This window comes from Lupinus angustifolius, unplaced genomic scaffold (genome assembly GCF_001865875.1).
Source record: "Lupinus angustifolius cultivar Tanjil unplaced genomic scaffold, LupAngTanjil_v1.0 Scaffold_337, whole genome shotgun sequence".
Taxonomy (NCBI): domain Eukaryota; kingdom Viridiplantae; phylum Streptophyta; class Magnoliopsida; order Fabales; family Fabaceae; genus Lupinus; species Lupinus angustifolius.
The window spans coordinates 360,208-374,155 of NW_017727751.1; the positions used below are offsets into that span (position 1 = coordinate 360,208).

Below are 13,948 nucleotides of genomic sequence, written 5' to 3' on the forward strand. Positions count from 1 at the left end.
CTTCTCAAACAAATAAAATTAACCAAAGCACCAGCTTGAATGATTAAACTTCAAATTTAGAATAAAAGAAGAATAAGAAATACATAATCAACTTTCAAATGATATTGTTAGGAGCATGAGCCATCCATCCAATGATTGGATGCTTTAAGTTCCAAATGAGATTACAAAATAGATTTTTGCATCTCATTTGCCTTCTGATTTCTCCTCTTGAATTATAAACTAAAAACTATAAAACTTACTTACAAAAGCTTTTATAAACTAAGAAATAAGAAAAGAGAATTGTGTTTCTACTTCAGGGAAGAATTCTTGGTTTTTTAAGTAGTGGAAGAAGTTTCTTTGAATGAAGGAAATGCCTTCCTATTTATACAGTTCCTGCCACCGTTGAGCTGCTTGTTTGCACCGCTCAGCAGCTGACCAAAGCCTTCAGCATGAGTTTGGTCACTTGGTCAAGTAGCTTGGTCACCTCCTTAAGCTTGACTCACCGAGGCTAGTTGTGAGCTCTGGGACCAGCTATGGTGAGCTACTCCTGAAAAGCCTACGGTGGGCTACTTGAAATGATGTCATGCATGACTTCATGGTTTCTTGATGGCTAAGTCAATTCTGGGTGCACACCGTTGAGCACATATGTGGCACCGCTAAGCTGCCTGCTTGAGCAGCTTTCACCGTGCTTACTGAGACCTGGCTTGGTGCTTACTGACATGGTCAGGTGTCTGGTTCACCGATGATCTCACATTGGCACCGCTGAGCTGCCTACTTGAGCAGCTTAGGCGTGTGTCAGGCTTGTGTTTGACCGTGCCAAGCTTGTGTTCTGACAATGTCAGGCTTTGTCTGGTGCTAGGCTGAGGGGTCAAGCAGGTCCGCTAAGCTACCTGCTTGAGCAAACTTGGTCTGTGACAGGTTGGTTTGACTGAGCTAGGTTGGGTCTGACCGTGCCAGGCTGGTGTCCAGGTCAGCTAAGCGTGGCTTGGTCTACGCTCAGCTGCGTGCTTGAGCACCTTGAGTTTGACTTCTTTTTCTTTTTGGACCATGAGTCTTTATTCTCTTTTCTTTTTCTTTCTAAATCCTACAAAACACATTAAAGAGAAATACAAACACAAATATACAATATTGTGATCTTTTATTCAAAAAGTATTATATTTAAGTTAGTTTTTCTCAATTATGCTTAAGGTAGGTGCCATAAAAGTGTATGAAATTTAGGTATGTTTTGCACTTATCAAAGACATGAATGATAATTGAAAATATAATAATAACGAAAAAGAAATACTTAAAAATGCATGAAACATACAATTAAAAAGAAAATATTTATATAGATTTTCATTTTTCAAGAGACACTAGAAAATGAACTTTTGTGAAACTCCTAAAGTACATGAATTGAGCAAAATATTACCAAGATAAAGCTAATAGAAAATCATGTTATATACAAAGAAAAAGGTTAGAAAAATATCTAATTAACAAAAGTTTCCTATTTGTCTTTCAGTAAAATAATGTTAAGTTGATGAAAAATAAGTTTAAAGTATTATCCATAGATTTGCATAATATAAAATAGTTTAAACAAAAAATTAAACTAAAAAACATAATCAATGCATCCTCAATGTTTTAATCAGAATTTTTCCAGTAAAATTATTATAGTGAATTAACAAAAGTGATTGATATAAAGATACATAGTTAACGTTCTTTTTATTTAATCAATAAAATTATAACTCATTTTATTTGATAAACATAGTTACATTTTCAATTCACTATACTGTCAAACTCATTCATGATTTTTGAAATAAAATAGTATTTATTATTTTAATTTTGTACCTAACAAAAAATAACAACGGCTTCAACATAAAATAATATTTATTATGTTTTACCAAAAATATCAAAGCTTTATATACTTTCATCTAAAATTACAACTTTGATTAGCAATCAAACTCTGTACCTTACCTAAAATGGTACACTTGTTTATTCTTACCCAAATAAAAATAATAGCAGCCCAACAAAAAATAACAGCACATCCGAAAAAATGAAAAACTTACCCAAAAAAATAGAAGCTATGTACATATAACATGAAAAAAAATAAAACTTAGGAGGGGAAACATGATAATAATACCTTCTTATAAAGGATATAAGATAGAAACTCTTGAAGAAACAATCTCTAACATGAAACATAAAAACCAAAAGAGTGTACTTGTCATAGAAGGCATGCATTGCATTATGACATCTCATATTAATGACTGTCATTTGAATTTGGAAGGAAACTTATGTTTGTTTGATTGTCTCATGTTATCTCCAAATATAGCGAGTGAAGCATTTCATCAAATATATTTGGTGCACAAATTCCTTGGTACATTCTTCCATTCCATGTTACATGAATGCATAAGGGTTGATTATGATAAATTAAGGAAACAAAAATGTATCCTATTTGGACTGATACCTACCTGTATGGATGAAATCATAGTACCCATCTGTAATTTAAAAAGAAGAAGCGGCCATGGTACCCACCTATCAGGTTGCTCAGTGCATTGTATTTGAGAATGTCCATTAACAATAAAACAAATACTAATATGTAGAAAGGATCATAGAATAATAGAATAATAGAACAAAAAATCAAAGGCATTGTCAAATATGTTGCTAGGTTGATGAAAAGAGAAAATAGAAGTAAGATAGATAACAGAAGAGAACAATTTTTGTTTTCGAATGATAAAGTACAGTTTCCTTATAAGAAGAAACTACTACCCATTTTTTCATGAAATTGTTTTGGGTAGTTAATAGGTCCAATTAAACATGTCTTTTGTGAATAAGTTAAAAAAAAGTATAATATTAGCTTTAATTAAGGTCTTAAGGGTAAATTTGGAAAATTAAAATTACACCATAGGTAGTTATCAAGTGTTTTGGCTTTATAAGTTAGTATAGAAGTATAGATAATGTCTACTAATAAGATGTGTTTATGTTTATTAAATTTAAAATCATCAAAAAATATTTAATTCGTTTCTATATAATGAAAATATGAATAATTTTCATATTTGTTTATTTTTCATCAATTCTTAAATACTCTCGTCTTATAAGAATTCTTTTATCTAGTGATCTATCAAACAATCCAGATCGAGAAGAGCACTCAAAAGAAGTAAGGATGTAAATGCAATTGAACCTAGCACTGTCATTAACTTAGAAGAAGTAAACTCTAAGTAAGGAGACATTCACTCATCGAGATTGGAACAAATTTTTTTCAATACTCGCTCAGCAAGCCAAAAGATTTTGTGGAGGAAGCTTCGGTTCGCTAAACGAGACATAGGCAAGAGATTGAGAATTTGTTGCTTTGAAGACCTCACTCAACAAGACAAAAGATGTTGCTCAATGAGACCCCTCTTTTTCCAGCACTTCTGGAATAAGAAGTTAGTTATAATTAGTTTTTCCTTTTTGGCTTTTCTATATATATTGTATAATCTCCACACAAGTATTCAAGAAATATAGACTATTATGCTTTCTACTTTCCTTATTCCTCTTATATGTTTATCCCTTTCTTCTTCATGTAAGTTCTTGCTTCGATGAAGTTTTACATTTTCAACAACACAAAATCAAGAAAACACATCTTCTCATACACCATTCTTGATCAACGTAGAATCAACCATGTCAAATTCAATCTCAATTATTAATCCTCTATAATGATCTAGTTAGCCCTTACTATATTCACCCTAATAAAAATCGAAGTGCCAATTTAGCCTTAAGTCAATTGATTGGAAAAAATTACCATTCATGGTTAAGAGCCATGACCAGGGCTTTGAAGTCAACGAAGAAGCTACAATTTGTTGATGAAACCTTACTCAGACCTGCTGTTGATGAAGCACTCTATGGAGCTTGGGACATATGCAATACACTAGTACTTACTTAGATTAACAATTCTCTAGATTCTTCAATAGTGTAGAGCATTTTCTGGTTTGAAGGTATGAAATTACCTCAAAGAAAGGTAGTATCAAGATGATGTATTTAAAATTTGTGTTTAGCAGAAGAATTATATATTTATAGGCAATGGAACATGTCTATCAATACCTATTTCACCATCTTGAAATGATTATGTCAAGAATTTGACGATTTTAGACCAATTTCATCATGCACTTGTGCAACACAATGTAATTGTGACCTAATGCCTATTAATAGATCTCATAGAAAATGATCATGTGATTAGATTCTTGAAAGGACTCAATGAGTAATACTTTGTTGTAAGACCTCAAATTATGCTCATAGATCCCTGGTCCAATATTAACAAGGTATTCTCTCAATTAATGCAACAAGAAAGACAAATGATTATTCTTTTTGATGAACCAAAAGTTCATGCCAACACTTCTGAAGATACATTAAACATAGGAAGGTTTAGAGGCAAATGATATAAGGGTTTTGGTAATTTCAATGGAGCCTCTAGAGGCTTAAGCTCAAATATTGGAAGGGACTATGCAGGAGGATGTATTAATTCTAAGGTGTGCACCTTTAAATAGTCACAGAATGGACATATATTCCAAAAGAATGGATTTCCCCCATATTACAATAAGACAAGTTCAATGAATAATCTCATTGGAAGTAGTGATGAATTAACTCATGAGAAATGAATAATGGCAGAAGTTAAAGACAATGTAATCTCGTTTTTACTCCTGATCAACAAAAAACCATTTTGGCCATCGTGAAACAATCAAACTCCCAGCACAATGCAGACTAAGTGATCGCATCTTGTTTTAATGGCCAGGTAAGCATTGTGTTATCCTTTTCAATAAGGACAAATGAATGGATTCTTGATATAAGAGCTATAGATCATGTACATAACTTCTTATCAGAAATCCAATCCTTTAGAAAAATTAAGCCTATACATAACAAAATAACCAAATGGAAGTGAAGTTATCACTAGCATTGCAGGCACTATGATTTTTTCTAATGACCTATTTTTAGCCAATGTCCTATGTATACCTACCTTTAACTTCAATCTTTTAACTGTCTAAACTAATCAATATCCTCAATTGTAGGTTGACTTTTTCCATCTCCAATTGCCTAATATAGGAGAACAACACATTGATGATGATTGATATAGCTAAGATTAAAATAGACTTGCATACAATGATTTCTAGCAGCTCACCCATCAAGCTAGGGCATAGTGTTAATCATGTAATTGTTTCTAGTCATAATATTTAGCGTAGAAGGCTTGGACATCCCTCACATAGCAAGCTTACAATTTTAAATAGAGCCTTTCCCTTTATACAAGCCTAATCAAGTTCTTATAAAGTTCTTTTTTAATCTCATTAAAACACAATTTGATAGAAAATAACACAATAACATTGTTGAAAAGAAATATCAACACATTTTAGATGTTGCTAAAGCTTTTAATGTTCCGATCCTTTGTCAAAGTGTTTTTGGAACTTCGCCACTGCACATGCTGTATTCTTAATTAATAGCAGGCTTCAAATAGGACCCTCTTCGCCACTGCACATGCTGTATCCTTAGAATTTATTACTTAATTTGTTACGAGATTAAGAATTTCCTATAAATAGGACCCTCTTGTATTGTAAAGTTTGCACCAAAAAGTGAAATCTTCTCTATTGTTCTATTATTTGAATAACAGATTAAACAACATTCAATTATAATATAATCAAGTACTTAAATAACCCATCTTACGCAGTTAATCCAAGCACAACAAGCAACAGTTTAGCAGTGACAGCGTGTGCTTATTTGAATTTTTCATCTATCAAACGTTGAACAAGAATGAGAAACTGAGCATGATTCATCCATTACCCAGTGATCAGAACTGAGCAATTTCATAATATAGTTCAAAATTCAGGAATGTTTCAACCATCAAAAAATGAAGTCACTAAGTTGCGTGAGTTTGCTTTTATGGCCACTGTTTTTTACAATGTATGCACTTTCTTCCACACCTGCATTCAAGCAATTCATCCTGTGCCTGATTCATGGCACAAATAATGTTATTTGACAGTAATAGAGAACAAAATAAAGCAATAAAATGTTTAATGCATAGATACCATGTTCAGGTTATACATATTGGACGTAGAGATGGTAATGAGATGGGTACCCTCGACGTGGGTACCATGATACTTGTCCCTACCCGCAACCTATTATTGTGGGTATTTTTACGGGTACAGTATTTTTGAAATTCCTGATTGACAGTACTAGGGCCCTAAACTTGACCAATTTGTTATGAATTTCACTATACTATCCCATTAGCTTTAGAGTAAAACCTTATTTTAGTCGCTCATAAATATATCTTCTCAATTTTGTCTCTCAAATAAACTTCTATCAAACCAGTCCTTGAAACTTGAGATCCTCAATGTGTTCATCAATCCAATCTATTTAAGTTCATCGTTTGGTAAATTTAAAAGCTTTTCTATAGTTTTAAAAGATTATGCAACATATCAAACTTCATTAACTAGGCTAAAATGTTGTGTTGCTAGTTTTACACATCACTTAGGACTTGCATGTGCATAATGTTCCATTTCAGAGCATCTATAAACCTTATTTACATGCATTTTGGCCAAAAAGTATTTAGATGCATTTGGCCTAATTTGCGAAGTGAAATATGTTATGTCATTTTTCAACATTAAAAATTAGCTTTTATAGTTAACATTGTTAAACTAGTAAAAAAGGGTGAAAAAATTAGGGATTTCAAGTTTTAGGATAAAATAAAGCTTATCCGTAAACTATATGGACTAAATTAACAAAGGATATATTTTCCAGGAAGAAAAATAAGATACTATTTATGAATTTCAATGACATTAGGGCAGTAATTGCTCTCAAAAGCTTAAATGAGATTGTTTCGGTACATAATGTTTTTAAATGATATTAAGATGACATGTTTTTCTTTCACTTATAAAATTATTTAATATGAAAGTCTGAACAAAAGCTTAATCTATAAAAAATATATTATAAATTGAAATGGGAAATTTTCAAGCGATTATGTTATTAAAAGAATTGAGTAATAAATTTTGACAAAATTGGGAAATGGTCTAATAGAAATTTGAAGAAAAACTAAATAAAGGCCCCTAGGCATGTAGGATGTCTTACCAACCAAGCAAGGTAATTATAAATATACAATAATCTTGTGCCCAGACATCCAAGATTGGACATCTAAGATGTCTGTACAAAAACCTACTTAAGAGTAGTGACAACACTTACCAGGTAAAATGGTCCTCACAGCATATAGAGCCCCATATGATTGAAAGCCCAGCTCCTTTCCTGTATATAACAAGCAAATAACAAATTTGTATAAGTGATAAGAAAAGTAGCAGAAGCTGACAATACAAAAAACAAATCTGTATAAGCGATAAGAAAAGTAGCAGAAACTGACAATACAAAAAACATTTACACACACTAAATAACAGTTAAATATTGAGCAACAGTTATTCTGATCCTACTAAAACAAAGTTAGCCTTCAGAATTGGGTATTTATAGTCTACAAGTGAATTATCTATCCTTAATGCCCACCACCTATAAACCTTCAAGAAGGAAAGGCAATAAAAAGCTTAAGAGAAGACAACACTATATCAAAACTTTTAAAAGCATGACTAGGCATTACAACACAATCCAGAAATATGCTTACTAGCACAGTTCTGAAGTAGATAATGACGAAAATGAGCAATGATATGAAGAACTGAAAATACCTACCAAGTTGCAGTGTACATGTCATAGAACTTTTCAAAGGCTTTATCAAAGCAGTAGTGGCAAACCAAAAGATCCTTGATGTCAGTAACCTTGCATGTTGACTTGCAGCATTTTACCTATATTCGACACAAATTGACATAAGCATATATGACGAAACAAGATTGTTAGTAAAAGAAGTGTCACATGAAACATTATTGTGCATACAAGACTTGTGCTTGATTGTACCTCTTGGGTCACACAACATAGGTCACACTTAGTGCATTACATTTTTATGGGAACACAGACATTGACTCTTCTTATTTCCATCTCTCTTTCTCCCTAGTCCCTCCCCCAAAAATACTACAGAGGAAACAGTTAAAAAGGACTTGGAGCTAAATGATCTTAGTGAAAACATGATTTATGTTAGAACACAATGCTCTCATTTTATCCATGTAGACAACCCCGCCTACCGATTGATGAGATACTAATTCAGCGAGTACATTCACGACTGGTGAATAACTATAATAACATATCTATTCACGACAGAGCAAGACAAGGCTGTGTCCTCAAAGACTTGTGAAAATAGACATGAAAATTGCAGATAAGAAGCTGGAAGTAAGAATCTGAAAAGGAAAAAATTGTATGAATATTTTTATCATATCAGGTTCTCCATTAATTTGGAGAATTAATTTGGCAGGAAAAACTTTTCATGGTCAATACTGATATAGTTTTTAACTCCAAAGATGTTTGCTACTCATGTTAAAATCATTCATATTCATAAATAGATAAAGTGAGCCATTGAGCTTTTAGTCTTATTCAATAAAATCAATGGTCAAGTAAAAGCATAAGACTAACCAGACGTTTAAGTTTGTGAGAGTAATATTTTTGATGGGATGGGTATGCTCTTATATGCCCATTCAAGTGACCTGCACTGGAGCATAGGAATCATAGAATTAACTGGAATACAAAAACACAGTGAAAATATCCTCTGGGAGGTCAGAAAGATAATGGAAGAATGCATAGTAATTACAGTATGGTAGTCATCCTATCTTAAATTCTTAATTCAAACTTACAAGCATTTTCTCAAGTGTGATAAACTTCTGTAGTATCTTGCATGCATACAATGTTTACTTGCTCTATGTTATGTGCTACACTTACAATATATAATAGAGAAATCATGAACAACTAAAATCGGTGTTCCAACCACAGTCAGATGTTGTTGCAGCTATTTATACGTTGACATCAGAATGCTCATGAACTAGTGTAGCATCAAGTAGAAATTTTTCGGCATAGTTATTTGTTTGGAGAAGAGCATGCATAACATAACAATTTAACACCAACCACAAACACATAAATCTTATGATATGACAACAATGTTTTAAATTGCGGTTGCAGTTACTGTGATTGCAGTTATTGCAGCCGTTGTCATGCATATTGCGGCCGTTGCGGTGTGAATTATTTTGTGAGTAAAAAAATATTTTTGAAATCGATACGGTCTGATGCGATTGCGTTGCGGCCCGATGCGGTCGAATCATTGTGACTCGGTATCACACCACAATTGCGGTATGATACGGTTGTGGCAGTAGCCACAATATTGCGGCCGCATCACATGATGCGGTCCGCAATTTGAATCACTGTATGACAGTAAAAGCTGATAAATATATAACTAAAAAAAGCACGAGTGTTTCGAAATAAGGACAAAAATTGAATCAAAAGAAACAAAACATGAAACATGAAAACACCCTCCATCATTTGTTGTTGCATTACATAACTACCAGCATTCTTATGATGATGAAATGTATGTTTGATCATATATTACCAGTTTCCATACTAAGACCCTTCTAGGTCAGTATACTTGAAGATGGAAGGGCAGGGAGAGGAAACACAAATTATTAGACACTTCTTCGTAGTCATCTGTAACAATTCTAACAAGAAACATAGCCAGAGTACAAAGTTCAGCTCACCTGTCACAAAAGACAATGCTACAATCAAGGCATGTTGCCAAATTTGAAGAGCTCCGACATGTATTACAATTTGCAGCCAATAAGTCTTTACCAAATTCGTGGCATCTGCATAATAAAGACAACCAAAAATCTGGTGAATTTGTTTCATTTCCATGGCAATCTCCAGAGTATAACAGTTAAGTGTTAGTCTACTTAATAAGTACAATCATTCAAACACAAATTATGTTAAAATACACAACAACCAAGCCTTAATCCCACTAGGTGGGGTCGGCTAAAACTCTCTTATAGAAAATAAGAAAGGAAATTCGGAGCATAAAAGCACTCATAATAGAAATCAATAAATCAAGAATCAATTTGATGGTCACTGCAACAAGAAATAAACATAAATTTTCAAACCTTCTATACAGTCCAAGAAGATCTTTTGGAATGGAACTAGATCTATTACTAGGCACTATGATCTGCATAACAAACAGAACAATTCATTATAAAAGATAAAAAAGGAGGACTTTAATGCATTAAGAGCATTGATGACAAACCTCACTGCAACTATTTACTATACAATCTTCAGCTATGTGCCCAGGTCTATGACATTTCCAACTACAATACAAACAAAGCACAAAAACATAGATCAAAGCAGAAGAATAAGTGTATATTTATATAAGTGCATAGTGTGAAACGTACATGCATTTGCCATCATTAGGGATATGAATATTCATATTCAAAGTTCCTCAGGCACATAATCAAAATCCTCTGATTATATGCATGAGTATTGTATAGTATAGCTGTATGAGCTAATAACCATAAAAGGCTGTGCAGTTTAAAACCTACCTATTGATACCCATCCCACCACAACTCTCAGGGGTGAGTTTAAAAGCCATCCTGTATTGGAGCGGCGGCAGGTCAGCCCACCCTTTCCATCCCCCCACCATGTAATTATGATTAGTATTTTAATTAATAAAGTTAATTTTATTAATCTTCTAAAATATCTTACAAATTTAATTTATATGAATGAATAATTTTGAAATAGTAATCAATTATTTTATAAACTTAATTCCAAGTATTCAAGCTGTAAGTACTCCCAAGCCTACTGAAAATAACTGAGTACTCCATTTTCTTTATTTCTTTGCCAAAGCTAATTGATTACAACTAGAGAGGCATGTAAAATTCTAAAATTACTGGATGTTTGATGAAGAAATTACCATTCATAAGTAGAAAGGCTAGATATCTTTTTTGACCAGCGATGCCGATTATAATCCCAGGTATCATCACCAAACACAGCAACTGGAGATGCATCACTGATTCCAGATGAGAAGTTTCTAACTTGGTTGTGGATGGATCCCTAAAACATTATGTTTGGAGAAGAGAGTATTTACAACATAGAACCGCTGGAACTTTTGGACCAAAAAGTTGACATGAAAGTACCTCATTGAGTTTAAGAATTTCCAAAAGTTCATGTTTGCACTCCATGCTACAGACATCATCATCCGTCTACGAATGGAACCATATATTATATAAGCACCACCATTGCACTACACAAAACCTAGTACAAGTCAAAGTGAATAGTATACCACTTAATTCACCTCATTGCATATATACTCGCCATATCTGCCACATATAAGACAAACAGGTTCTCCAGAGACAGGAAAACGCTGCTCATTTCGGCTTTTGATTCCATCAAATTCATTTGTGAGACCTAACTCAACACCCAAACTCAATAAGATAAATAAGTATTGCTTGATTAATGCTATAATGGGAATGAAAAGAAGAAAAATCAAAAGGTAAAAGCAAAAGTTCAAAATGGTAGATTGAGAAACAAACCAGAATTTTGATTATATGTTTCTTGACATTCTGACGGAGTATCCTCATCACCTAAGCATCGATAAATATATGTAAAAAAATTAGAAGCATAGACCGACTGCCAGAAAATAGCATATTTTGATTATAACTTCATAAGAAAATAAGAAAAGATGCCTTGAAATTGCACTGTCGTATCAGCTAATCATGAAACTACCAATACACCCAAGAAAAATAGCAATAAAACTTAATAGAATAACATCAACTATTAGATTATAAACTAATGGATGTCCGGTCTAAATTTTATTATAACATGCCATGACAAAACTGTTGGGTTCATACGATTCACATTCTAAAATCAAATAAAACCACAAAACAGTGACCCTAAGTGTATTAGTTGTAAGTTATAACAGTTTAAAGAAAAAGTTTTCATAATACTCACTTTCACTTGCATAATCTACCAATGCTACAGCAGAATTAGGATTTCCCTGGCACAAAAGAAGCAAAATGTGAAAAAGAATGATTTGTAGCTCTCTTTTTATCTAAGGGGGATATGGCTGCTGTCAGGATTTGAACTCATACACTCAATCTTAACATAGACCTCTTTTTTCGAAGGGGGATATGGCTGCTGTCAGGATCTGAACTCAGACACTCAATCATAGCAAAGCCCTCTTTTTATCTAAGGGGATACGACTGTTGTCGGGATTTGAACTCAGGTACTTAATCTTAACATAGCCCTCTTTTATCTAAGTGGGATATGGCTGCTGTCAGGATTTGAATAACATAGTCTTCTTCTTATCTAAGGGGGGATACCAGATACGGCTGCTGTCAGGATTTGAACTCAGACACTCAATCTCAGATAGCCCTCTTTTTATCTCAAGGAGATACGTTTGCCGTCGGGATTTGAACTCAGGCACTCAATCTTAATTGTCCGCAGCACTACCAAATGTGCTGACTATTCGGGGACAATTTACATAGCCCTCTTGGAAGATAAGATAACAATTAAGTTTCTAGTTAACTGAAATTACCAAAACATCTTCAGTCAGTTCAACACGATCGTGACTTCGAGATGAAGCAACTTCTTTCCTGTTCAAAAAATAAGTTGCTATCGTTTACAAATATACAAAACAAAGAGAGTGAGAAAAAGAAACACAGAGAGGAAAGTAAGAAGCATTGATTAATTCATGAATATTAAATTAAACAAAATATTAGAAACAGAAGAAACATAGAAAATTGATTTGCCTTCTCTTCTCAATGTAATCGCGGTGTGACATAGAGAAGGGGGCACCATTGCCATCATCATCTCCGTCATGGGATTGAGGTGGCCGGCGGCGTTTGAGAGAGGGAGGTTTATTGTCGGAGGCGGTGGTGAGGTCGGGTTGCGGCTGATCGTCGGGAAGAACATTGCCGGTGGCAACGTTGTAAGCTGAACATTAGAAAAAATGGAAGAATTTTAGATTCTGTTTCGGAGTTGAGGTTTGGAGATTAGAGAATTAAAAGGAAAGTTCCTCATATATTTGTAAAACTCTAAAACAATATGTTGGAACAAAAAGGGTGAATCGGAAGGATAATAAGTATTAAAAGGTGACCTTGGAGGTTTTGAAGAACAGAAGAGAGGCTGAAGTGTTTGTTGTAAGAAATTGAAGGATTCTTGTAGAAATTTGTTCGAGTGCCCATTTCCCTTCCAACTTCCACATAAACCAATAAATTGAACAACAATGAAATAAAAATATAAAATTAGGAGGAAACATTATATATACTATGGAACCCGCGGATACGGGTGCGCTGTGGGCAATTCAGGCCCAAGTACCCAACAAATTATTAGTCACACTCACACATAACATTTGCAATATCTAACCGAGGATAAGGGTGTAAAATCAATGTTATTAAAATCGGACCGGTCATCAAACCGGTGAGGGTATTGGTTTAGTGGTTTAATCAGTGGTTCAGTAATTAAACCGCATGAGATTAAACCGGTTAAACCAGACATACATGCTTATATATATATATGTGTAAACCTGTAACAAAAATTATCTAATATGTAGATACTCAAATTTATAATCCATATTTATAGTCAAAGTAAGAATTCTCATAAACAAACAACTTTAATAAATCCAAAGTCTAAATTACAAATACAAATAGTACTTCTCATATCATTGTCGAATACGATATGTATGATACACTAATAATTTAAAATTGCTATCTGCAACCACGATTGTGACAGCCACGACTAAAGGAGTCAAAGTTGTTTCATATCGAGGTTCCATTTCATCACCATTTAAGTCCAAAGCTTGACTAACATTGTCTTCAAATTGAGGTTTCTAATTGAGGTTCGTGTGAATGAAGAAAAGAGGTTTATAATTCTATGTGGTATGTGCCTATGTGGGGTTCTTTAAAATTACATGTATGAACCGGTCGGTTCAATCAAATTCTGGCCGGTTCACCGGTTTTGACACGATTCACCGGTTTTTCTCTGGTTTACACTGGTTTTGATGCTTAGCCGGCACAACACTTGTTTCGTATCGGTTATGGGACCGGTTGGCTGGTTCTCCGGTTGAACCGGCCGGTCCGAA

At 33.7% G+C, this 13,948-nt stretch overlaps 1 protein-coding gene across 1 annotated transcript; it reads right to left on the bottom strand.

Annotated features, from left to right (window-relative positions):
• Positions 1 to 5,588: 5,588 nt before the first annotated feature.
• LOC109341052 lies at positions 5,589 to 13,192 on the bottom strand. The gene is made up of 15 exons (XM_019578847.1): positions 12,965 to 13,192; positions 12,618 to 12,801; positions 12,404 to 12,461; positions 11,818 to 11,863; positions 11,400 to 11,450; positions 11,162 to 11,274; positions 11,004 to 11,069; positions 10,781 to 10,920; positions 10,118 to 10,178; positions 9,978 to 10,039; positions 9,582 to 9,686; positions 8,473 to 8,548; positions 7,642 to 7,754; positions 7,153 to 7,212; positions 5,589 to 5,923 (listed from the first exon to the last, which is right to left on the bottom strand). The coding sequence occupies exons 1-15, from the start codon at positions 13,050 to 13,052 to the stop codon at positions 5,818 to 5,820; spliced, it is 1,329 nt and encodes a 442-aa protein (XP_019434392.1). The 5' UTR covers positions 13,053 to 13,192; the 3' UTR covers positions 5,589 to 5,817.
• Between the last annotated feature and the right edge of the window lie 756 nt (positions 13,193 to 13,948).